This window comes from Pararge aegeria, chromosome 15, assembly GCF_905163445.1.
Source record: "Pararge aegeria chromosome 15, ilParAegt1.1, whole genome shotgun sequence".
In the NCBI taxonomy this organism is placed as follows: Eukaryota; Metazoa; Arthropoda; class Insecta; order Lepidoptera; family Nymphalidae; genus Pararge; species Pararge aegeria.
Window position 1 is genome coordinate 7,598,472 of NC_053194.1, and position 25,392 is coordinate 7,623,863.

Sequence of the window (25,392 nt, forward strand, 5' to 3'; positions counted from 1 at the left end):
TGATAAATATTCATTTTTACGAACAATGGTAATTATATAAGATTTAAAGGTGGGCGTGATCACTGTTACGCAGTTTTATTATTCTACAGTGATCATCGTTCATTCCTAAGCGGTTTAGAATATGTTATTGTTCACAAAAATAAATAATTTTCATTCCATTTTATTTCAATTATAAAAGATAGCTTTTGGTTTTAAAAGACTGTTTAGTCTTTAAGATTTATCAAGAATCTAGAAGTTTAAGATTATTGTTGAGCCTGAAACGTGAGTACAATAATATATCCTATATCACCAAACACCATGTGTAATACCAAAACTATATACATTGTTGGGTTGAAGTAACTCATCCTTACTTGGCCCATTCTTACTCAATATTATAAATATGAAAGTATGTTTGTTTATTAGTTTGATTGTTTGTTTGTCATTCCTTTACGCCTTACCTAAGCATGTAATCAACTTTATTTTTGTCATAGAGTTGGTTAAAAAAACGAAGAGAAACATAGACTTTTTATCTTAAGAAGACAAACGTTGCCCAGGGGATTGGTTAAAAGCCGTAATAAATAAATAAAAAGTAAATGTGGACGAAGAACGCGAATATTTCAATGAATCTACAAAAGCTGTGTGATGGGTGTATAAAGTTAATATAATATTAAGGTTGATATGGAATTAGACCTTTATAATTCAATTTGATCGTGTAGTATTTTAATTTATAGGTTCAGACCAAGAGAAGTATTTCAATGTGCACCCGGTTTTGCACACCCACGATTCATCATTTTGATTCGTTGGGGTCTGGGGTCGAACCCTATTGTCGTTCCATCATGTTTGTACAATCGCTATCGAAAACTATCACAAACTATATCTAACAAACGATTGACACGTCCCAGTTACATTTGTAAGCCTAGTTTTCTACTTAGTGAGATTTCAATAAACTCAATAGACGAGTACATATTTTACTTGACTTTATCCGATATTATGATACGAAATAAGTAACTGCCGCATTTCACACATACTTGGAGAGAATCGTTGAGTATTCATCTTTGTAATTAAGTGTGGTAGGTATTACTCGATTGCAAATAAATTATCAAGAGTGCAAAAACGAGACTAAATTATTCGGGATATCAAACTGCATTTGTACGTGCAAAATTAGTTTTTATATATTTTTTTTTTAAACTGCAAAATTTTGAATTTATAATAAAGTCTAAAGAATAAAAATAGTCCCTCAATTTCATTTAATTTATACGTGAAATGCGAATTCAAGTCATTACAATTGAAAACTGAATTATACATTATTTGAAATTATAATTTCATTTCTTTGTAACGAATACCTTTTAATGATACTTTTAGGCCTTTTATATTACAGTAAAAATATAGTTGTATTATCAGCAGTTTTTTCCTTAATAAAGGCCAAAATGGTATTATAGACATTTAAATGGGGGTTTATAAGATTGAGTGTGGTAGACATTACTCGTATATGAAAGAATTTCATTTGCACAAATTTAATTTCGTTTCATTTTAAAGGGAAAAGGTTGAAAAACTTTTTTCGGAAAACTGGAATATAATAGAAAATTAAAAATTCTTTTTTCTACGAACAAAGGTAATAAAAATATATTTATGTATTTTAAATATATTGTTTCTTTTTGCAGAATGCCCGCCAGCCGCCGACGGCATGGAACGTTTCGCATGTCCCACTCCGGACCGCCAGGGCCGCTACCGATGCATTGATGATCACGTGCTTTGCGACGGCTTTATAGACTGCCCCAATGGGGAAGACGAGGATCGACAGGCCTGCATGTTTTACAAAACGGTAATAATTTTGGATATATTTTTTTTTTTATAATGCTAGTTGACGGACCCTATTAGACGGCCTATTTAATACGAGTAGTAAGTGGAAAACCATCGCCTATAAACAAGGCAAGCAGGGCATGCAAGTACCTCGTAGTGTAACATGCCTCCCTGTGTCCATCAACCTGAGGCGTAGGTGTTAAGACTCTTGTGCCTCTAATTAGACCGACAACCACGTCCTTCAGATCGGAACACGGGCGCAACAATGCTGCTTTGCGGCATAAATAAGCAGCATAGCTGTTGCCCGCGACTTCATCTGCGTTTGATTTTGTTTTTGATGTGGCATTAAATTTAGTTGTAGATCTAAATAAAATTAAAGCGCTAAGCCTTAAATGAGGGGTTTGCTGCTGTCAGCTGAGGTGTTCTGTCCTCTATCGCCAACCACAGTTTGGGCAAAATTATACACATATTATAACCTCTATAGTACAAAAATATTTATTTAAATCGGTTATAATTTGTCGGAGTTATGGTGTAAAATCGTCAAACACTCATCCCCTCTCCCAAAGGAACCGAGTTTAATGTCGGGATAAAACGTATCCTATATTACTTCTAACACTTCCAAGAACATGTGTACAAAGTTTCATGAGGATCGGTTGAGTAGTTTTTGCGTGAAAGCGTAACAAACAAACTTACATTCACATTTATAATATTAGTAGTGATAGGGATTAGTAGGGATTATATAAGAACATTGAATAGTTACACAGTTAATCAAAACAATAGTAAAAAAAATAATAATAATCTTAGATTTACACAGAGGATACGAACGAAGGAAAAAAAATTAAAAGGAAACTGAGAGGGAGTACGCTTCACTCCCAGTTTCGTTTTAACATATTTGTCGAAACAAACTACTTGTATTTGGCTTATTTGTAAAACCATGTCCCCAGGGGAACGTGTTGAGCGCTGTGGTTTAAAGTGGGAATTTATAATATCGCACGTATTAATACTTTTCCCTGACGACCACTACTACAATAATCCTATATGATAAAAAGCAGACACATGAATTGGAAGTAAACAAACCATTAACTGAAACTGTTTATTGGTTAGAAAACAATAATTTAAGTATTAATAAAAAAAAACAACGAATATGCAATTAAACTAAAAGAGGACATTACACAATACAAAATAAATATCATATAATAATGAATAAATTCACATCGTAAATAGTACAAAAATTTTAGGTATTTTGACGAAAATTGTGATTGGAAGAACCATATCGAGGACATTTGTAGTTAAGTTAATAAATTTGTCCCTTGCGACGTCTTAGGCGAACAGTATCGCTTGATGCAGCACTAGTGGCTTATCACGGTTATGTCACGTCTGTCCTGCGCTACGGTATTGTTATATGGGGGAAAAGTGCATATAAAAAAAATGAAACCAATATTTCAAAAATAGAATCTCCTTACTCTGCCTTGTCTCTATATCTACGAAATATCAGTCTTCGTTCATCGCCACATGGAGTACTTATTTTGAAACTTTCTCGAACGTAAGTCATTTTAAAACAAGAAATAAAATTCGGCTGTGCAATAATAAATATAAATTAAAACAAATCTCAAAATACCCTTTGCTATGTGTGTGTATCTACAATAAATTAGATTGCAGCTCTAAAAAATCAAAGAAAAATCTGGCGCATTGGCTGTGTACAAAATATTTCAATACAATATCCGAGTATATTCTTAAATATAATATTATTATTTGACATTACTATGATACCATTGATATTACCTGTATAATTTAATTATTTACTTTTCAATGCTTGCTCAACAAGATTTTGCAGACTCTAAAATGTGAAGGAACATTATAATAATAAGACCCTATGAAAGCTCATGTTCAGCGTATAAATTTCATTTTATTTCAATATCTTTGGCTGGTGGTGGGAGGCTTCATCCATGACTACTTACCACCCTACCGACAATGACGTGCCGCTAAGAAATTTAGCGTTCCAGTACGATGTCGTGTAGAAATCAATTAGGGGTATGGGTTTACCATAACTACCACACCCGTAACAGGTTAGCCCGATAGCTTATAGTGGAATAAAAATAATAATATTTGTTTTATCTTTTCAGACGAAGGCCCATCTCGACGTTCTAGCCGACGCGCTTTTGCGGTGGGCGCGCGGTCGCTAATTCCCTCCCGGACCCGAAAACCCCAGTGCTGTTACGGAAGTTCCATAGCGCTGCACGGATAGACTGACACTCAAACGGATCGGCCATGCGCACTTGCATACAGCAAACGCTGCAAATCTCCGGAAGTAATATTCGGGCGTAACCAATCAAGTTAACTAGATAACGCGATGAACATATTGAAACATATCAAGTAGTGGTGCGATCTCTCATAACATAACCACTGAAAGTGTAGTGTAAGGATTCCGACAGCAAACTCTGATCTGAAACTCAATACATTCCGTTCAAATGCGTGTGTGCTGCGCGCTGAAGACTTGAGTGCGAGTACTAGAAATCGTTGGAATCGGAAGTATACTAGTAATACGACTTGGTTTCGTCCTAATAATCTCTCCGCAGCTGATTTATTTCTCATTTCGTACCTTCTAGCACTTATTACCTAATATGTGAGACTGGTAGTCGACATTTGATAGTCGGTAGAAAATACATATTAACATATTTGATTATTTTAAGTTAACTACCTAGACCTTGATTTGTCAAACGTGAATGTGTTTATAAATGTGTTAACTATTTATTTACTTAATCTATGTAATGATCATTAAGTTACTAAATTTTTTATTATGAGGGTTGTAAAGTATATAAATGATCAGTAAATATGTGTATATAGCTAAACCTAATGAAATGAGTTTATTCAGTTAATCGGCCTACATTTGGCAAACGGCGGGGCGGCTGCTTTTAATATCATTTACAAGCAGTCGCCTTAGGAAATACCTATTTATATCTACTAATTTTATTATAATTTAATTTCAGTAAAGTTTTATTATTTTAGTATTTAAATGGTTATCACTATACGAATGATCTCAAAGTTTTCATTTAGGCAGCTATTACATAATTTAATAATCTTTAAAAAGCAAATCTTGATAATTATTATGAATTCAATTATTCATGTACTTTAACGTATATTAATTTAAGACATAGATCTATTCATACAAATAGCATTACGCTGTGACTGAATATGCTCTTGTTATTATTTACCAAAGAAGTCTGAAAAGTTATGGTCTAGTCACAAGTCTATCCTTATATTTATATCATTATGATTTCTTTGCCGAATACAGCAAGCATTATTTTTGTTTTTATTACAATTGGTATAGATGGAAAAATGCACACCAAAGTTTACACCAGTGAATGCGTATAATAAACTGAGAATTCAATGGCGTTATACATTTATAATATAAAAAATACATTTAGTTTTCCTATTATGACTTTTTGTATGTTATTGATTTTTTTTATTGATAACTAAACTTATTATTGTACAAGTCATGCCTGCGTGAAATGGTGCCAAGAATACTGGCTGCATTTCTACGCTGAACAGAGTGCCAAGTGTGAGATTTTCTACCTACGTTTACTTATTCGATCGCGTGAAAGTGAACGAATATATATATATATATATATGATATCGAAGGAGCGCCCTCTAGTTACAATAATGGGCAGCACTGCTGTCATTTGCGCATCGGGCAAAATATTAGCCAGCCCTTCTATTTCCAGTTGAGGCTTTAACATTTTTTTCTTATACATTTTAAATAATAATGATAAAAGTTTATTTTGACTAACAAAACTCATACTTACAATTTAAATTAACAAAAATAACTTCATAATGAATATAAAACACAATAAAAAATCAGTGATAGCGCATTGGGTAGGAGCTCGACTTCAATTCCCAGCACGCACCTCTAACTTTACAAAGTTATGTGGGTTTTTAGTAATTAAAATATCACTTGCTTCAACGGTGAAGAAAAACATCGTGAGGAAACTTGCATGCCTGAGGACTCTACATAACGTTCTCATAGGTGTGTGGAGTTTAACAATCCGCACTGAGCCAGCGTGGTAGAATACGGCCTTAACCCCTTCTCATTGTGGGAGGAGACCCGTGCTCTGTAGTAGGTTAATGTAATGGTGATGATGATGAAAATTAAATTAAAATTGCCTGAGCCTTTGTATGCACTATGCAACGTGGCCACAGCCGCGGTTAATGTAGACACAATCGAGCCGATCCGCTAAAGCGGCTAGCATGCTGTTGGTGCTACCCCGCACTCGCCGCACCAGGGACGTTTAATTTGACGACGTGTACGGCGCAGCGGTGAGCGTAGTGGTTTAAAGATAGAGGACCCGGGTTCGATACTCAGCAAAAGTAATTTAGGAATTTATTATTTCTGAACTTTCTCGTGTCTGATCCGGGCTAGCATACCACCCACCTAAGTTAACACCCTACCGCCAAAGATGAGCCACAAAGCGAATTAGCGACTCGGTACACTGTCGCATAGAAGCCGATAAGAGGTATAAATTTAATGTAACTGCGCTAACAGGTTAGCAAGTTAACATCTTAGACTGCATCATAACTTACCAGCAGGTGAGATTGCAATTAACAGCGAACTTTTCGTGAAAAAAAAGTGCCTCTCTTGCGCGTTATTGCTATAAATAATATTATTACTATAAAATGAACACACGCGCTTCGAGACATCGCTGATACACTGCACTAGTGAGGGAGCCCCAACCCGTCCTAAAAGCATTGTTGTACTGGGCTCGAAGGACCTTAAGTTTACATTATACAAATTTCAGATTACACTCATATCATCAGAAAACGACCTGGCGCACAGATGAGGTTTTATAAACGGGAGGTAGTGGGTTCGGTCGGTTTTACTTTCTGAATTTTCTCGGATCTGGTCTGCTAGAAGGCTTTAGCCGTGGCTAGTTAGCACCCTACCGGCAAAGACGCGCCATCAAGTGATATAGCGTTCTGACCGCTTAGAAACCGATTAGGTTTATAGGTTATTATATAGTAGGTTGTGTGAGTTTTATTTACCATACCCCTAACAGGTTAGCCCGCTATCGTTTTAAAATTTTACATCAAGTGAAACTGCAGACAAGGGCCAACTTGTAGCAAGAATAGGAAAGGCATACATAACGTAAAGTCTGTACCTATTTAAATTAGCATACTCTCCCTGATAACCCGGTAGAGTCATTAAAGAAGACGTACCTACTTGTCGTTCTAAAAATGCTTATAACTAAGGCCTACTTGAAATAAATGAATTTTGAATTTTCATTTGAATTTCGAACCACACGGTGAACTTACTCTAAAAACATGTGAAAATACCGCGAACACTAATGTCCGCATTAAAGTTTTGTAGGTGTTTAGGATAAGGCAAAATACTATTAAATCAATTTATCTTTGTCAAATATTATTAATGTTGTGTATAGTGAATCTCATATAATATACTGATTTATTAATAGGTTAGTAACCGTAGGTACATACATATAGATTTATATCAAATATACATAACTATATAGATTTAGTTATAGTTTTAAAAACACAGTAGATCCATTATATTATTGTTAATCTAATGCACAAAATTACGTACTAGACTGTAGGTACTTATGCACTATATTTTTGTGAGTAGAACTTAGGATTAAGAAAAAAAAATTTGAACAGTATTTTTAAGCATTCAATTATTCAAATATAGGATTAAGTTTAAAAAAAACTAATATTAATAAAATGTGCACGTCTTTGAAATGCGGACTTTAGTGTTTTAATGATAAGTCTTTTTGTGATAAAGGAGGCACATCGAAGCATCGACATTTGTTTAAACACAATAAGAACCTATAAAATTTTACTTTATGCACCTACGCGTATATGAAACATACTAAATTCAAAATCGAAATTAAAACAAAATAAATACCGTTGTAGTCTGATAGAACGAAAGTTCTTGAGCCATCAGTCTCTGCGGTATTTAGAATTTTTTAGATTAATATAATTAAAACTACAGAACTCTACATGTAATTTCTTATATCACGAATGCTTTGATGTTAAATCGCTTAAAGATTTATCATAGCGGCGGTACACGCTAAGTTGCTGAACATTGATTTCACCATACTTTGCATGCTAGGTACTATGGCCTAGCGGGTAATCTTCAGTGCTTATACAGCTCAGTTAAAATAAAATAAAACTTACGTTCAATTAAAATCTACATTCCTAAATAATATTTAGGTCATCTGATATTGTGACATATACGTTTTCATATCGAAAAAAGTATATTATAGGTATCTACTTTATTAAATATCGTAATATCTATACATACTTTTTTAATATTTACGTTTTTTTATAGCGACAATTATTTTTTGCGACTAGTACATTAGTGTCCTACCGATCTAGTTCTAACGGCTGAAACCGAAACTCATGCTTCCGTGGAAAAAATAAAGTAAATGATCACATAAGTCGCGAAGTTAAATCATATATTATTATCTAATTCGAGACAATGTTATATTCACCCATAATTTTTACACCAATTAATACTCTAAAATCAACGCAAATTAAACAAATCACTTCGGCATTCGGCAAAGATACGCAGCTCAGTGCACCGAACATATCCTATCGCTGTGCGCATACCCCGAATAAAGTTTCGGTAAACGAAGCTAACTCAAAACCCGCTATTTACAGAAACTGAAAGTTAGACCTTCTACTATATTTTACAGTATTCATTTTCAAAACTCAGTTTTAGCTGAAGATATATATATACTATCATATAAAACGTGCCAATGAATTCTCAATATATTAAGTATTTGAAAACACGAATTTTTGTGTCAATTATAAATAGCACCAAAAGCATCTGAAATCGCCAATTAAATTAACGTACAATACGGTGAATAACGTGTGTAGGGTCAATGAATTAAATATTATTTTCATCGGGGTTATTCTGCCATAATATACTTTATTATGGTTAGCGCCATCAGATTAGCTTGTTTTGTATTTATAAGCACTTAATTGTCAATTTACTATTATAATATTGTCAGACCTTTTCGGCGACTGCCCCTAACATCTTAACGTTATCTATCGTATAAAACACTTGATTATTGTTTTAACAATGTATGAATATTACAAATTTTTAGAAATAAAAGTAATGCTAATAAATATATTTAATGTAATTGCACTCAAAATTTGGCAGTTTCGTATGTGCACGGCAATTTATTGTGATATTTTTAATATTATAGGTTAAGATGCAAATAATGATCTTGAGGATAGACTAAATACCTATCTATGTGATTATTAATATATATACGTGTAATATGTTACAATCATGTCAGTCTGTACGATAAACGGGCTAATTGTATGTTTACTAAGTAGGCTTGCGGACGGATATTTAATATTATAATTTACATATAATACTGCATCAATGTGGAAAGCCCATTTGTTCATAACGCAAACAAATTAACATATAAACGTTTAGCAATTTCGGTCAATTTTTATCTTCATAAGATATCTAATCGTCTTCGTTTGAGTAAATGTATGTGTCTTTGTGTGATTAGTTCGTCCAGCTCTTGAATACCTATCGCACGATATGTCATCGCTTCATCCACGTCATGCTATCATTAACTCCTATCTGAATACCATTTTTCTACGAATGTTAAATGCTTTCGTACAAATTATATGCAAGCACAACCTCTGAGTACAATGTTCTCATCACGGAACGCACAGTTGAAGAAATTAAGTAAGATGCAATTTAATGCTTAAGTACTTAATCTCAAAACGTGATGTTACTATAGATACTCTTAATTTATGGAACGAATGCTCATTTATCAATCTCCGCTGGAAGTGCATGTTATTATTATAAAAATATTCTTATACCCTTAACTCGTAACACCTATAAAATGGTAGGTATCTTACCTAACTATTACTCTACGCTCAATTACCTAAGAGAACCTTAAAGATCTTGATATACTTCAATGAACTTTATTGTTGATGAAACAATATTTTTAGATGACACCCTTGTAGTTATTACCTATAACCTTTTAATTTGAAATTTTTCATAACAATATTCACATTTAAAATTTTCAGAAGAGTGTTTGCAACCTGAATGCTATTTTATTTAATGGAGACAATTGTATTATTTCAGCTATTGTTTTTCAAATAAGTATATTGTTTAAAAATGCAACTATTTTTGTAGATACTTATATACGTTTCATTACCACTAGATAGAGATTTACATACGTATATTTTCCCAGAATGTTATGTTTGCCAAAGAGACAAACAATGTATCAATTATAGTTATTCTCTAAAACTACACAAATTAAAGGTCGCTGAAATATAATAAACTTAATAAGAATGTTAAATAATATCTTCCGATTTTCTAAGAAGTTTTTTCACTAGGCAACTCGTTTCAGTTATTGTTGCCAGGCCTATGTGAAACAAAATAGCTGTAGGTGACATTTATTAATTTGTTTCTCAAACCCTGATCTCCTAAAACCATTCCCTTCACACTCATTCCGTAACACCACAATTTCCTATTCTCTCCGAGAACATTCCTAACATTCAACAGTGCCATTGATGAGTTGCCTTTACATTCACGGAACATGTATCAGCAATTCATATGGCGGTAATCTTATAACGACTACGCTATTTTGTAGGCGTAATATACTTTTGGACTATTTATTATGTATTGTTAATTACTATATATGTTGTATTAAGATAAAAAAAATCGAAAAATAAAAATAAATGTTAATAAATGCCTCAGCCAGATATAATGCGTTTCTTTTATTAATTCCTTAATTCCAACACCTTTTGTGAAATTACTTGCTTAATAGTTACGTGCGTTTTTGCATTGAAAATCAAAACTGCAATCAGACTTTTTTTAAACGGTTTTATTTAGCTCACCCCGTTTGTTTTATTTATTATTATTGGGTCAAATTTAGTCATTCAAATTTCACCCTCTTCCTGTCAACCGATTAATCTGAAATTTTGTATACACTTTGGATGTTGGTGACATTACAATTATGTTTTTTCATTATCATTATAAATTCAAGATGGCCGCCGCTACAAAATGGCGGATAATTTATGTTTTATTAATCCCATCAATATGGGTCTCAAATGAAAGGGCTCAACCAGCAGAATACAATATACTTATGGAGGGTAGAGGTAAGGAGAGTCATCTTATATGGGAGAAAAGTAGAAAAGTGTCCAGTTGTATGCGTTAAATAACAGTTCAAAAATCCTCCACAATGGCGCTGGTGGATGCACAGGGTATGGTATGAATGTAGCAATCGTAGATGAATTGAAGTATGCCGAGTTAAAAAATTTAATGTCATTATCGACTAAAGTAGTTAATTATTGAGAATTTCAACAACTTACGTTGTACAAAATATTGTGGTAAATATAACCTTACTTCCTTGTTTATTTTTCAAGCCTACTCTAACAATATTTATATTTGGCGCTTCTTTTAAGAGTTACCTTGATGCAAATGTGGCGCCATCCTAATTTAATACATTTTGACGACACTTTTTCATATACACAGATGATCCTCCTTACCTCTACCCTCCATAAATATACTATAAAAAATTGAAATACAAGATGGCGGCCGCTACAAAATGGCGGATAACGTAGGTTTTATCGATCTCATCAATATGGGTATCAAATGAAAGTGCTCAACCAGTATAATACAATGTACTATATAAAATTAAAATCCAAGATGGCGGCCTCTACAAAATGGCGGATAACTTAGGTTTTATCAATCCCACCAATATGGGTATCAAATAAAAGGGCTTGACAAGAAGAATACAGTGCACTATACAACCTCAATATTTAAGATGGGCGCAGCCACCAAATGGCGTATAATAATAAGATTTAAATTGAGAAATTGAATCTGTAATTTAGGTATCTCATTAATCCTTACTCCAGACTTATCATCAGCGATTAAAATTTAATCAACATTTCTCATTTAGTTTTACGTGAATCTAGTTTAAAAACTGCGGCCTATATTCTCACACTATTTCTATGTATTTTTTTATCATACGGTTTTACTTGGTTTACCATTTAAATATTTTTACCATCTCAATAATATAATAAATGAACGTTTAATTTTTACAAACTATTCACTTTTCATAACTAGTTATATGACACATATTAAACATGTTTTATATACGAAAATATACCTTTTATTAAATTTTTAATGAAGCCAGCCAGCATCATTGCAAACAAATTTCGCAAAACTTCGTTCGTGTACAATTTGTAATCATCATCATTATCCGCATCCTATCAACGTTCCAATGCTGGGCAAAGGCCTCCTCTCACATAGAAGTGACGTCTTGTGTATAAACCGACCACGCTGCTCCAAAGCGAGTTGGTGGGTTTTAACAAATATTATCACAAGTTCTAATAGCAATGCTCGACGGCACGGGAGTTAACGCCAATTTTCTAACTGCGCGAAAATTATTTTTTTTCAAAATTAAAAGGATATCGAATCAAACGATAGGTAATACCAAAAACATTATAGCGGATGGCGGTTAGAGGAATAACTAGAGAGATCAATGCCACGAGTCGCTACCAATCACCACTACCAATACCTCGCGCGTCAAGTTATGTTGAAATGGTTATATGTCTGAGTATTAACTGACTTCACTATTTTCTAGTTACATAAAACTTAGATTCGGTACTTTAAGTTGTCTCTTCTGACGGGCGTCCCGAGACGCCAAGTGTTCTTAAACTAATCTAAGTTGAAATATTAAATATGGAAATTAACTTAAGAAATGTTTACGTTATTACTTGAATATGTAAGGGTTGTTAGGACAGGTTATTTTATAATAAATTCTTTTATTGATTATAAAATAAATTTTCTTTAAGTTACAATTTTGAATATTATATACATTAGAGTATGTATATATACCAAATTTATATTTTTGTGTATATAATATATTAGCTATAATCATTATTTAATCCTTTAGAAGTAACATACAATACGTCTTTTGACCTGTAAGTTAGAGAGAGAGAGGAGGAAACTGCCTACCACTGCCATATGCGTGAGAGAAAGTGGTTTACCCTCCCATAAAAAATTATCACTTCAAAAATTCTAATCATCACCAATAAATAATTATTTCTTGTCTGAATTTCTTTAACCTTCGTGAAGAATAATTTACATTTTCAATACCATGTATTTATAAAAAAAATAATCTCTGCCGAAGGGCAGTACCGTGTCCGGTTAAAGTAGAATTTTCCGTTTTTTTACTTTTTAATACCAGTTGTCAGCGAATTTGATACAAGGATTTCTGTGTGGCCGTATTTTTACATCTCTGATATCTATTAATAGTATTCATCTGTGTCTTATTGTCTTTGTTTTCAGTCTGTTTATTGTTTTCAATTTACCAGTCCATTGTTATTTGTTTAAAATTGTTGCCTTCTAAATGTCGTTTGTTGGTTAATTTATGAGTCTGAAAACAAATATTATTCCATTAAAATGTCAAACTGTGAATCTCAAAAGCCGGAGGCAGCTAAAGACAATGTATCGACTAATTCTATTGACGAAGGACTGCCTCGAGAGTTGAGCCAACTAAGCCTTTCAAGTGGATCTAATCCAGATGAATACCACTTTAATAAGGGGCATTCTGAAAGTACTATGAAAAATATTTACGGATATTACCAATCACAAAAACTTTGCGATGTTACATTAATTGCCGGCGGATGCAGGTAAGAAACGAATCAATTGTTTCCGCTAAAGCAACAAAATTTTCTTGGAACTCTTTGTTTTCATTTCACAGACCTATGGATATGATTGTATTTTAATGCCAGTGAGATGTTAGTTTATTTATATGAACACTGGACACAATATAATAAACAAAATTTAAATCAGCACGAAATAGTTCGAGAGGGTCAATAAAAGTAATTTTTTAAAGATATAAAATACGGTATTGCTTGGAACAAAAACAAAATTTTAACAAAATTAATCTGTCTGATCCGGTTTTGTGCATTTTTACATTCATTTTGCCTTATATTTTTTCTAGTTTTTCCCAAGTTCTTTGTCTGTGTTTATTATGGTTTTTACAAATCCTGTGGGAACCATTTGTTTTCCTGGTATAAATGTTAGCCTATGTTACTCCCTGTCCTTTCATAACTATGCTAAAAACAAGTTGTTTGGTTGCTAGGACTTAAAGGAGATTAAAGTAATAACTTTAGCATTCATAATATTACTTATATTTAGGATTGCAAATTCTAACAAATTCATATTGTGACAGGATTCCAGCACACAAAGTTGTTTTAGCATCTTGCAGTGAGTACTTTGCGGCCATGTTTACAGGCTCCCTAAGGGAAGCTCAGTCATCAGAAATAACTCTAGAGAGGGTTGACTCACAAACACTTAGATCACTTGTTCAGTATTGCTATACAGGCATTATAGGTATGTGAACATTGATATAAATACATTTCTTTGTTTCTTTGTGTTTTCATGTTTCAGTTCAGTATCACCAAATTTCTTATTTAACTTTCAGAGCTAAGTGAAGATACAGTAGAGATCCTACTCTCAACAGCCAGCTTGCTCCAATTGCATTCAGTTACAAAAGCTTGTTGCGATTTTCTAGAGAAACAGTTGGATCCATGCAATTGTTTAGGAATAGCTTTGTTTGCTGAACAACAGTCTTGTATGAGTTTGCACAAAAGTGCTGTGGATTATATCCAGCAACATTTTATGCAGGTCAGGAAATATTTTTATTACTATATATTTTGTTAATCTAATTAAATATTCAGATGGCCATAGATAGCAAATTACAACCATTAAACATTTTTTTGTTGTATTTTGCCATCCAACTTTAATTCTGCATTGAACTGCATTGTCACTCACCATCAAGTGTGATTGCAGTCAAGACAGTCCTTGCCATTGAAAAAAAAATGTTTCTTAATGTTTTGTTAAGAAATTACCCATAATATGACTTCCCATGACTTTATTTTACTTCTCATTGTAAAAGAATGTACTTCCTTGTTTACATACTCATTCAAACTACATTCTTTAATCCACATTGTTTACCTTGATAGTATATATTCTAGTATACATTCCTTACAGTCACAAGAAAAATAATTTACATTATAAATATTTAATTTGTAATTAAATTTGAGTAAAAGGGCAATTACTCCTTTTTAGGTGACAAAGTTTGATCCTCAGCACATTTGACATTTCAGAGTTTTATGCATTTTAATTCCAAATAAGACTAGCTTTAACTAGTGTAGACGAAAAATATTGTGAGGAAACCTGCATGCCTTAAAGTTCTTTGTCTCAGAAATAAGGCCATACTTCTGTGTGTGTATGTGTGTGTTATAATTACAGCTTCACTTATTATTGTAGGTTGTTAAACACCAAGAGTTCCTGTCTTTACAAACAGAACAGATGTCAGAGTTGCTCAAATCAGATGATCTCAATGTAGAGACTGAAGAAACTGTGTTTGAAAGTCTTATGACATGGGTGAAGCATGACAATGCAAATAGGGATAAGAATTTGTCCGAGTTGCTTAAGTTGGTTAAACTGCCTCTTCTCTCATCAGAGGTAATGAGCACAATTAATTTTCATTGCTTGGAGGAATATATTTAAGACTGTCTCTTTTGTTGTACATTTTCTAAATAATTTTCCCATACAAACTGTACTCCGCGTCACATCGCCCGCCCGTTTCGTTATTTTGCTCTGACGGTTGGGTGGAAGAGTGATGTTATAGCCTTTCATTTTTTATGTACTAATATTATACCTTATAATATATTAAGCTAATTGAATCAGATTTTGTTTATTTATAACTGGATCTCAAAACATTATCATCTGTCTGGATTGACTGGTTTTGTTGATGGAGCTGTTCTGGAGATTAGTGGGAACAAACAGACAGATTTATATGAAATATGTAGCTTATGTTACTTCTGGATATTAAAGCTTGTCTAATATTTATTTCCAGTATTTGATAGATAAAGTAGAACAAGTATGCTGTGATATTCCGGAGTGCCAGCCACTTATAATGGAAGCTGTGAAGTGGCACCTATTACCAGAAAGGAGGTCCCTTTTGTTTTCACACAGGACTAGGCCTCGGACCTCAACTATTGGACGACTTCTGGCTATTGGGGGCATGGATGGTTACAAGGTAATTTGTATATTTCCTCTATTGCTAATTGGTTACTCAAGCCATGTCATTTTTGTTTGGCAAAAATATTATAGCATCTTTATCCTACTGCTGCGCTGCATAGGCTCTCTGTTATGGGATGGTTTAAGAGCATATACTGAGCATGTTACTTCGATGCAAGTGGGCAAACAGTTATTTACAGTTTATTAGTAGTGATTAATGACTACAGCCTCCCTATCTTTGGGCCTAGTTCATGGGCCCGGCATGAACTAGGCCCAAAGATAGGTAGTGGGGCCGGCATGCACCTCTAACTTCTAAAGTTTTATGTCTGTTAACACTTGCTTTAATCGTAAAGGAAAACATTGCGAAGAAACCTGTACGCCTTAATGTTCTCCATAATGTTTTTAAAGGTTTGTAAAATCTACCAATAAGAACTTGGCCACATGGTGGACTATGGACTAAAGATAAGGAGACTAATGATGATGATTACAGCTCATTATAATTTTTAGGGAGCCAGCAACATGGAAATGTATGATCCTCGAACAAATTCATGGACTCCATTTATGAGAATGGGTGCTAGAAGATTGCAGTTTGGAGTTGCGGTGATGCAAAATAAACTAATTGTTGTTGGTGGCAGAGATGGACTGAAAACTTTAAATACGGTAAAAAAGATCTACTGAAGTCTATAAAATTGGGTACGGTTAAATAAAAGTTCATGTAAAAGAAAGACTTGCAATTATCATTTTCGATAATTTTCGTATAAGAACTTTCTTCGCTATTCTACACAACCAACCCGATCTAACGGATCGAGTCATTCGCGTGATTTAAACAGCCTTTTTCGAACCTTTCTCAAAAATTTTGCTACGATATACTATGAAGTTTTTGTAAATCTGACTTATATTCTGATTATAATGATTTCTAACTAATAAACTTTCCTTACCTATCTTACCCAGTGGAATTTTTAAAATGCTGAGTCCATTTTTATTTTCAATCTAATACCAATTTTCATGTTATAAGTATAACTGAACATCCAATCCGATGCTATTATAGTACATCTGGCAGTCTCCACATTACCTATCTAGATGGCGCCAGAAAGATTTTGAATCGCGCTAACGAAGTTTTTAATACTCATTACCATAATATATACAACTTCCAAAGATAAATGGACCTGGGTCCCCGTGCGCGAACCTCGGAGGAAGATCTTCTTAATGCACGGGAGCTATAGCGATGGGCTCAACCTATTGTTAGGTAATGTGGAGTCCGCCACAGTACCTATAGATATCTGTGAACCTAAATCTTAGGTGGAGTGTTTTGATCTCACATCCCTGAGTTGGAGCACTCTCGCGCCCATGAACACTCACCGACACGGGCTGGGCGTCGCCGTGCTGGGTGCCGGAGCCAATTCCCCCATCTACGCCGTGGGAGGCCACGACGGGTGGATCTATCTCAATTCTGTTGAAAGGTATTTCATAAAACATCCATTTTAACATTAAAGTATTTCATAAATGTTGTCAAGCAGGTATATAATTCTAATTTCTAGTTTTATTGTCAATAATATATTTATCACTAACCATATAACTAGAAATGAGTCATAAATAATATTGACAAGTAATTTATTCCGACGCGTGGGCGCTGTGGTTTAAAGTTTGATTGGCGATTTGGGAATTTATAATTTCTCTGGTCTAGTCTGATTGGTGGCTTCGGACGTAGCTAGTTACCACCCTAGCGACAAACACGTGCCGCCAAGCGATTTTGCCTTCCAGTACGATGTCACTTAGAAACCGATTAGAGATACTACTGTGGTGTAGTGTAGTGGAATTTGGACCTTAAAGATGAACTTAGAAATCAATCTTTTTTTTTAGATGGGATGCGTGTTCGCGGACTTGGACGATCGTTTCACCAATGGCAGGCGCTCGGAGCACGTGCGGCGTGGCCTCACTACGCGGACGACTGTACGCCGTGGGTGGACGCGACGGTGGCGCTTGCCTGCGCTCCGTCGAGTGCTACGACCCCGCCACCAACCATTGGACCAACTGTGCGCCCATGACAAGACGACGCGGTGGCGTCAGCGTTAGTATATTCTACTTTGTACAGCACATGTGCCATAGCGTTACCACCAACGGCGTACAGTCACCAATATATATACCTGCGATTGTACGCCGTGGGTAAGCCGTGCCTGCGCTCCGTCGAGTGCTACGATCTCGCCAACATCTACTGCCCTAACTGCAGGCCCAAGACAAGACGACGCGCCGGCGTTTGTGTTAGTATATTCTACTTTGTATAGCACATGAGCCATAGCGTTACCACCCACGGCGAACAGTCACCCATATATATACCTGCGATTGTACGCCGTGGGTAAGCCGTGCCTGCGCTCCGTCGAGTGCTACGATCTCGCCAACATCTACTGCCCTAACTGCAGGCCCAAGACAAGACGACGCGCCGGCGTTTGTGTTAGTATATTCTACTTTGTATAGCACATGAGCCATAGCGTTACCACCCACGGCGTACAGTCACCCATATATATACCTGCGATTGTACGCCGTGGGTAAGCCGTGCCTGCGCTCCGTCGAGTGCTACGACCCCGCCACCAACCATTGGACCAACTGTGCGTCCATGACAAGACGACGCGGCGGCTTGAGTGTTACTACATGTGGGTGGCTGTACGCCGTGGGTTAGCCGTGCCTGAGTGCAACGACCCAGCCACCAACCACTGGATAAACTGCGTGTCCAAGACAGGACGACTCGCCGGCGTCGGCGTCAGAATATTCTACTTTGTACAGCACATAAGCCATGGTGTCACTTTATGTAGGTGATGCTACGCAGCTGGTAGGCGCGTGCCTCCATCCACTGGGCACTCCATCGAGTGCCATGATGTGTTCCACCAATCATTGAACCAACTGCGTGCTCATTACTATATGCGTGTGCTAAAAATATATAAAGATTGGAAGGACCAGGTATTCAGATATTCCTTTCAATACCAACAATGTTCAGGATGGCACTTAGATCTTTCATTAATTAACAGTATTATTGAAGCTAAATACCTAGTTTCTCATATTAAAGTATTAATTTTATAAAAGACATCATTAAAGCCCACCAACCTGCTTTAGAGCAGTGTTGTGGGTCTGTACTCTATAAACCTGACTTCCCAAGGGGTGAAATAAAACAACTAGACTGACTCTAATACTGTATATTAGGCTTCTCTATAATTCATATTACTTATTACCTTCAAATGACTCTACTACCAGTTCGGAATGCTGTCTTCGGCAGAGAAGACCACTGGCAAGAAACTCTACCGTTGCTCTTTTATTCAATCAATTAAAACAAGACTTATAAACACAATTACAACATTATCATATGTTATAACGCTAGGCCCTTTGATACAAAACATATAAGACAGGTCAAACATAACTACTATTATCACTAATAACATCAGGACTTTTGAAACCAATTGTTTGTATAGAGCAACGTATGCTACATAAGCTATCTGTATGAAATAATGCTAGGGCTCCATATATGATACCTGAATAACCCAAAGGATATAAGAGATATACTTATCTGATGCTACATCAGGTACAACCATAGTACCAACAACTTTTAACAACTTATCTCAACTCCATCACCAGTATATACGACTCTTGTTTTGCCACAACAATATTTCGTTAAGTATGTCGTTTCCATTATAAATCATCTATTCCCAATTTGTAACGTTCTATCCACAATACTTTACTTAATCTTCTATTCTCAATTCATTAATTTAAATCCGTCCTCACTTTTCTTTTGCCGCCAATCTAACTTGTCAAACTCGCGTCTCCCGCCATAGATCCTATATTTTTCTTTGACAGTCTACTAAAGGCCATTATTCTATTTTCAATACACTATCAATGAGTATACAAACTATGATTTGTTGATATATTTAATATAATCATCGGGTTTATCATAGATAAAGTGCTATAATTCCCTATTTCCTAACACGGCCATTCTGACAAGTACTTCGTTCTCGAAGTACATAGGGTTATTCTTTTTTAGGTATATGTTTTGTATCATAAGTCCTTAGGTACATAGAATATCCTAACAAGTACATAATCTTATGTACACCTCTATAACGTTAGTTTAAATGGTATATAAGCACAAATATCATCAAATCAGTTACATTCTGTATACACTTTTATCAATACACTGTAAACAATATTATATCAAAAGATAGGCATAATCAAAACATTTTATAATTAAAGTGAAAGAGACCAAAAAAAATTTTCATTAAAATTCCACACCATTTAACATATTACAACAATATAATACTTCTAATAAAGTAAAATGATTAATTTTCAACAATGTAAATCAAAAATACTCATTTTCATTTATCTTGTACATTTTAACATGTACAATCACAATCCAAATATTTCCATCTCAATATAAATCTCAAACAATTTATCCTTTTGCCTCTAGTCCAACTTTATCAAAATATCCACATAGGTAATTGTATTTCCCATCAATTCTGTCATTAACATTGTTAGTCTCGTTTAGTCACAGATGCAATCGGTACAGTCTAATAGTCAAACCAATATATACCAAAACACCAACACCCACTGGTGATATCAACAACATCATCACTCTCAAGTGATATCAATAACATCATCACCCACTGGTGATATCAACAACATCATCACTCTCAAGTGATATCAATAACATCATCACCCACTGGTGATATCCACATCATCATCACTCTCAAGTGATATCAATAACATCATCACCCACTGGTGATATTCATATTTTTTCCACTGTCAAGTCAAGTAATATATAAGATAAATATAAATAAATTAATATAAAAACGCTAAGATGGAATTATTTCTATTAGTTTACATCTTTTTTTTTTTATCATCTCATCATAAAAGCCAAAGTATATTCAATGTTTGTTCAATTGTTATTTCTATTATTCAATGTTTTATTTCAATCTAAACATCAATTAAACCATCTGTTTAACAGAATCATTTATCATGCAAGGACTCTTAAAATTTCACATAAAATTTGATAATTTAAACAACTGTTAACCTAAGTATAATCTAATTATTTATAATGCAACTAATATATTTTCCTTTGCAGCAGCAACATTAATTTAGTTTATAATTGTATTTTATTTATATCATTTTTAAAAACTTCTCTCAACATCATACTGAAAGATCACTGACCTAACCTAACCCACAACATTTAAGCTGACTCCTAATTCTTTTCTTCACACAACCCAACATAGAAACTTAACTATTTCATTTAGCTATTCAGTAGTAATTTTCCCTATATGTATTGTTCTGACACATAATCATATTCTATTCTATTCTACCAACAAAATTTTTTTTTTTTTTTGTTTGTTTTGTTTTATGTGTATTCTTTTATATGTTCTGAATAATTTACACAATCTCTCCTATCTCGGCTTTCCTGACAAGTACTTCGATCTCGAAGTACATAGAAAAGTTCCTAAATAAAAGTTAACAGCTCGGCTAACCTGACTAGTTGCTCAATATAAACTTGAAATCTTGTATGTAATAAATAAGAATCAAAAGAAAAATCTATTACACATTCCGTTCGGCTAACCTGACCAGTTAAATTATTTTAACCTGGACAGTCTAATAAAATAAAACTTACCACAAATTCCATTTGGCTAACCTGATTAATTAAATAAAACTTGATAATTCAAATTAATCAAACTTATCACACATTCTGTTTGGCTAACTTGACTAGTTGGTTTATAACAAACAAAAGAAATATAAATCAAATCTATTTTTGACTCCAAGTAAAAAAGAGCCACTAGGCCAGTTTTAAATAATAAGTACTATCTTTGCAAAGTAGAAACAACAAAAATAAAAAATAAAAATATCACATCAATTGGTTCTCCGGACCACATATCCTTATATAGAATTTCAACAAGCATGGTGCTTTGTCTCCAGAGTGTTTCTGTTTCAGCACATAGCAGCAAAAAGTTGAGGCATCATTAAAAACATCAAACTCTTTACTATGTCCACATTTGACGGGATGGTTCTAAAAAAAGTAAATCTGCATTAGAGAAAGGCATAAATTGGACATGAATAGGATCCCACTTCTGATGCTAAAAATATATAAAGATTGGAAGGACCAGGTATTCAGATATTCCTTTCAATACCAACAATGTTCAGGATGGCACTTAGATCTTTCATTAATTAACAGTATTATTGAAGCTAAATACCTAGTTTCTCATATTAAAGTATTAATTTTATAAAAGACATCATTAAAGCCCACCAACCTGCTTTAGAGCAGTGTTGTGGGTCTGTACTCTATAAACCTGACTTCCCAAGGGGTGAAATAAAACAACTAGACTGACTCTAATACTGTATATTAGGCTTCTCTATAATTCATATTACTTATTACCTTCAAATGACTCTACTACCAGTTCGGAATGCTGTCTTCGGCAGAGAAGACCACTGGCAAGAAACTCTACCGTTGCTCTTTTATTCAATCAATTAAAACAAGACTTATAAACACAATTACAACATTATCATATGTTATAACGCTAGGCCCTTTGATACAAAACATATAAGACAGGTCAAACATAACTACTATTATCACTAATAACATCAGGACTTTTGAAACCAATTGTTTGTATAGAGCAACGTATGCTACATAAGCTATCTGTATGAAATAATGCTAGGGCTCCATATATGATACCTGAATAACCCAAAGGATATAAGAGATATACTTATCTGATGCTACATCAGGTACAACCATAGTACCAACAACTTTTAACAACTTATCTCAACTCCATCACCAGTATATACGACTCTTGTTTTGCCACAACAATATTTCGTTAAGTATGTCGTTTCCATTATAAATCATCTATTCCCAATTTGTAACGTTCTATCCACAATACTTTACTTAATCTTCTATTCTCAATTCATTAATTTAAATCCGTCCTCACTTTTCTTTTGCCGCCAATCTAACTTGTCAAACTCGCGTCTCCCGCCATAGATCCTATATTTTTCTTTGACAGTCTACTAAAGGCCATTATTCTATTTTCAATACACTATCAATGAGTATACAAACTATGATTTGTTGATATATTTAATATAATCATCGGGTTTATCATAGATAAAGTGCTATAATTCCCTATTTCCTAACACGTGCATATTCTGCTTTGTACATCACATGAGCCGTGGCGTCACTATGTGTGGCGCGACGCCACGCCTATGTAGACTTGCCAACGACGAAGCGAACGTGTGGAAGACCACCTGCACGGCTAGCATGGGCAGGAGACAATTATATCCCCGGGGAAAGGATAAAAAAATATCCAAATCCAGATTTTATAAATTGAAAATGCATATAAAAATTTTCGGAAACGATTGCCGGTTTTTTTTTCATATGCATTTTAAATTTACAAAATTGATAAATCCTCCAAGTGTAGGTAAAAACACTAATAAAAATTATAGAAATCACATTGATTTGGATATTATTTCTTATTATTACAATATTGTGTAATAATAAACGGGAATGAACTTATCCTATTCCGTGATCCCGTGCTTTAGCACGTGGACACGTTAATTATATCACTTGTCAGGGGATATAATTTTTGTTTCCTGCTTGTGCTAGCCCTGTTTCTTGACGAATGTGAAAAAAAGCCTCAAAAAGCTAATTAATAAAAAAGCACATAGCCGTGCTGAGTCGAGAATGCGGACAAGAAAGGTCGGCCCTAAGTAGATGGGAGAAGGTCTAGGATTTAGAAGAAGGATCAAAAAAAATATGTGTGCTAGGTGTGTGCGGCGAACGGGTACCTGTATGCGCTGGGCGGGCACGAGGCTCCGGCCAACACGGTGGGTGGACGCCTGGCCTGCGTGGAGCGGTACGACCCCGCCAACGACTCGTGGGTGCTGCTGGCGCGCCTGTCCTACGGCCGCGACGCCATCGGCTCCTGCCTTTTGGGCGACAGGATCGTGGCCGTTGGTGAGTCACATTATAAAGAAATAAAATTTAAAAAAAAAAATTACCACGGTTGCAAATCTACAGAGACATTTTAAGACTGCGCCGGGATTATTATAGTGTATAAATATAGCAAATTCCTATGCTGCACAAAGTATAACTCCGCACTGATCCAGCGTGGTGAACTTCAAAGTCAATGAACAACTTCAAGTTTATTCAAGTAGGCCCTTTGATGCGTATATTACATGAGAATTACACGGTAGTGTGATGATGGCGATAACCATATTCGTAATTTCGACCTTAAAGCCTTCTCATTTTACTCCGGTCACGTCAAGATCTTAACAGAGTGAGGATAATGAAAATAATGCTTTATTGCACACAAAAGAATAAGTGCAATAAATGACGAATTGTTTAACAGTTATAGGAACCAAACAAATACTAAGGCAATCTTTGGTTAGTTTGAGTTCCATTCAATTCAATTATATTTACTTGCTTGCGTTTATGAAATAGATGTTTCAGAATTATGTAGATCCTAACAGAACCAGGCAATAAAGACACATAAAAACAAGTGCAATAAATTACGCATTGTTTAACAGTTATAGGAACCAAACAAATACTAAGGCAATCTTTGGTTAGTTTGAGTTCCATTCAATTCAATTATATTTACTTGCTTGCGTTTATGAAATAGATGATTCAGAATTATGTAGATCCTAACTGAACCAGGCAAATTTTATATGCAAATTTGTATAAGGGTAATTTTTAATTTAGCGTTACCGTGCTACTTGGAGTTCTCACTGGATGGATTGGATGGTGATAGGTTGTTAAGTTTGCATTGCACCTGCAGGCGGGTACGACGGCGTGCAGTATCTGTGCGTGGTGGAGGTGTACGACTCGGAGAGCAACACGTGGCGCAAGCTTGCTCCGCTTAGCACGGGACGCGCGGGCGCGGCAGTCGTGTCCGTGCCACCGCCGCGAAACCTGTTCTGATACGCGGTGCACCAGCTCGTCATCTACATACGAGTCTGAGACCTCTTCCTGCCGCATGAGACACCTACTCGCTTCACCACCGCCTGCCGTCGCGTACCCGGTACATCGTACGCTTCATATTATGTGCGCAAAAGCACTGCCTACCTTAAAACTTCCTTTAAGGTTTTTTCCATTTTATGTCATCTTCATGCAGTGGCGTGCGTAGAAAGTATGCACAGAGTATGCAGATGATACAAAATGATGAAAATCTCCAATACAAGTTATTAATACTTAATAAAAGGGTCGGCTTTTTATAACTTAGGTTTTTTATAACTCGTACTGGAGATTTTCTTAATTTTATATAATCTGCATACCCTCTATGCACGCCACTGTCTTCATGCATTGCACTACGGGTACAGGTACCAAGTGCAAAAAAAAATATAACTTGTAAAGGAGACTTCTATTTTATGTCATCTTCCTGCTTTATACTTCTGCTAGCACAGGTACCAAATGCACTTCGCATAAAATTTTAGTGCTCGGGTAAAGGGTAAGAAAGAAGTCACTTCCCTTGTCGTAACTCTATTTAATCTACGTGTTCGCTGTGCGTACAGCGCCGTGTACCGATTGC

General features: G+C 34.9%; 2 protein-coding genes across 2 annotated transcripts in view; both read left to right on the top strand.

The window, feature by feature from the left end:
* LOC120630003 overlaps positions 1–4,478 on the top strand; it is a 59,937-nt gene extending 55,459 nt beyond the window's left edge. The window contains exons 2-3 of the mRNA XM_039899120.1: positions 1,641–1,801; positions 3,903–4,478. Of these exons, the coding sequence (XP_039755054.1) occupies positions 1,641–1,801; positions 3,903–3,962 (221 nt within the window). The 3' untranslated portion in view covers positions 3,963–4,478. The remainder of the gene's footprint in view (positions 1–1,640; positions 1,802–3,902) is intronic.
* Positions 4,479–13,135: 8,657 nt separating this feature from the next.
* Positions 13,136–24,964, top strand: LOC120630056 (kelch-like protein 5). Its single transcript, XM_039899186.1, has 10 exons — positions 13,136–13,461; positions 14,007–14,167; positions 14,259–14,461; positions 15,107–15,304; positions 15,699–15,881; positions 16,370–16,522; positions 17,162–17,322; positions 17,723–17,930; positions 23,633–23,822; positions 24,643–24,964. The coding sequence occupies exons 1-10, from the start codon at positions 13,232–13,234 to the stop codon at positions 24,783–24,785; spliced, it is 1,830 nt and encodes a 609-aa protein (XP_039755120.1). The 5' UTR covers positions 13,136–13,231; the 3' UTR covers positions 24,786–24,964.
* The last annotated feature ends 428 nt before the right edge of the window (positions 24,965–25,392 follow it).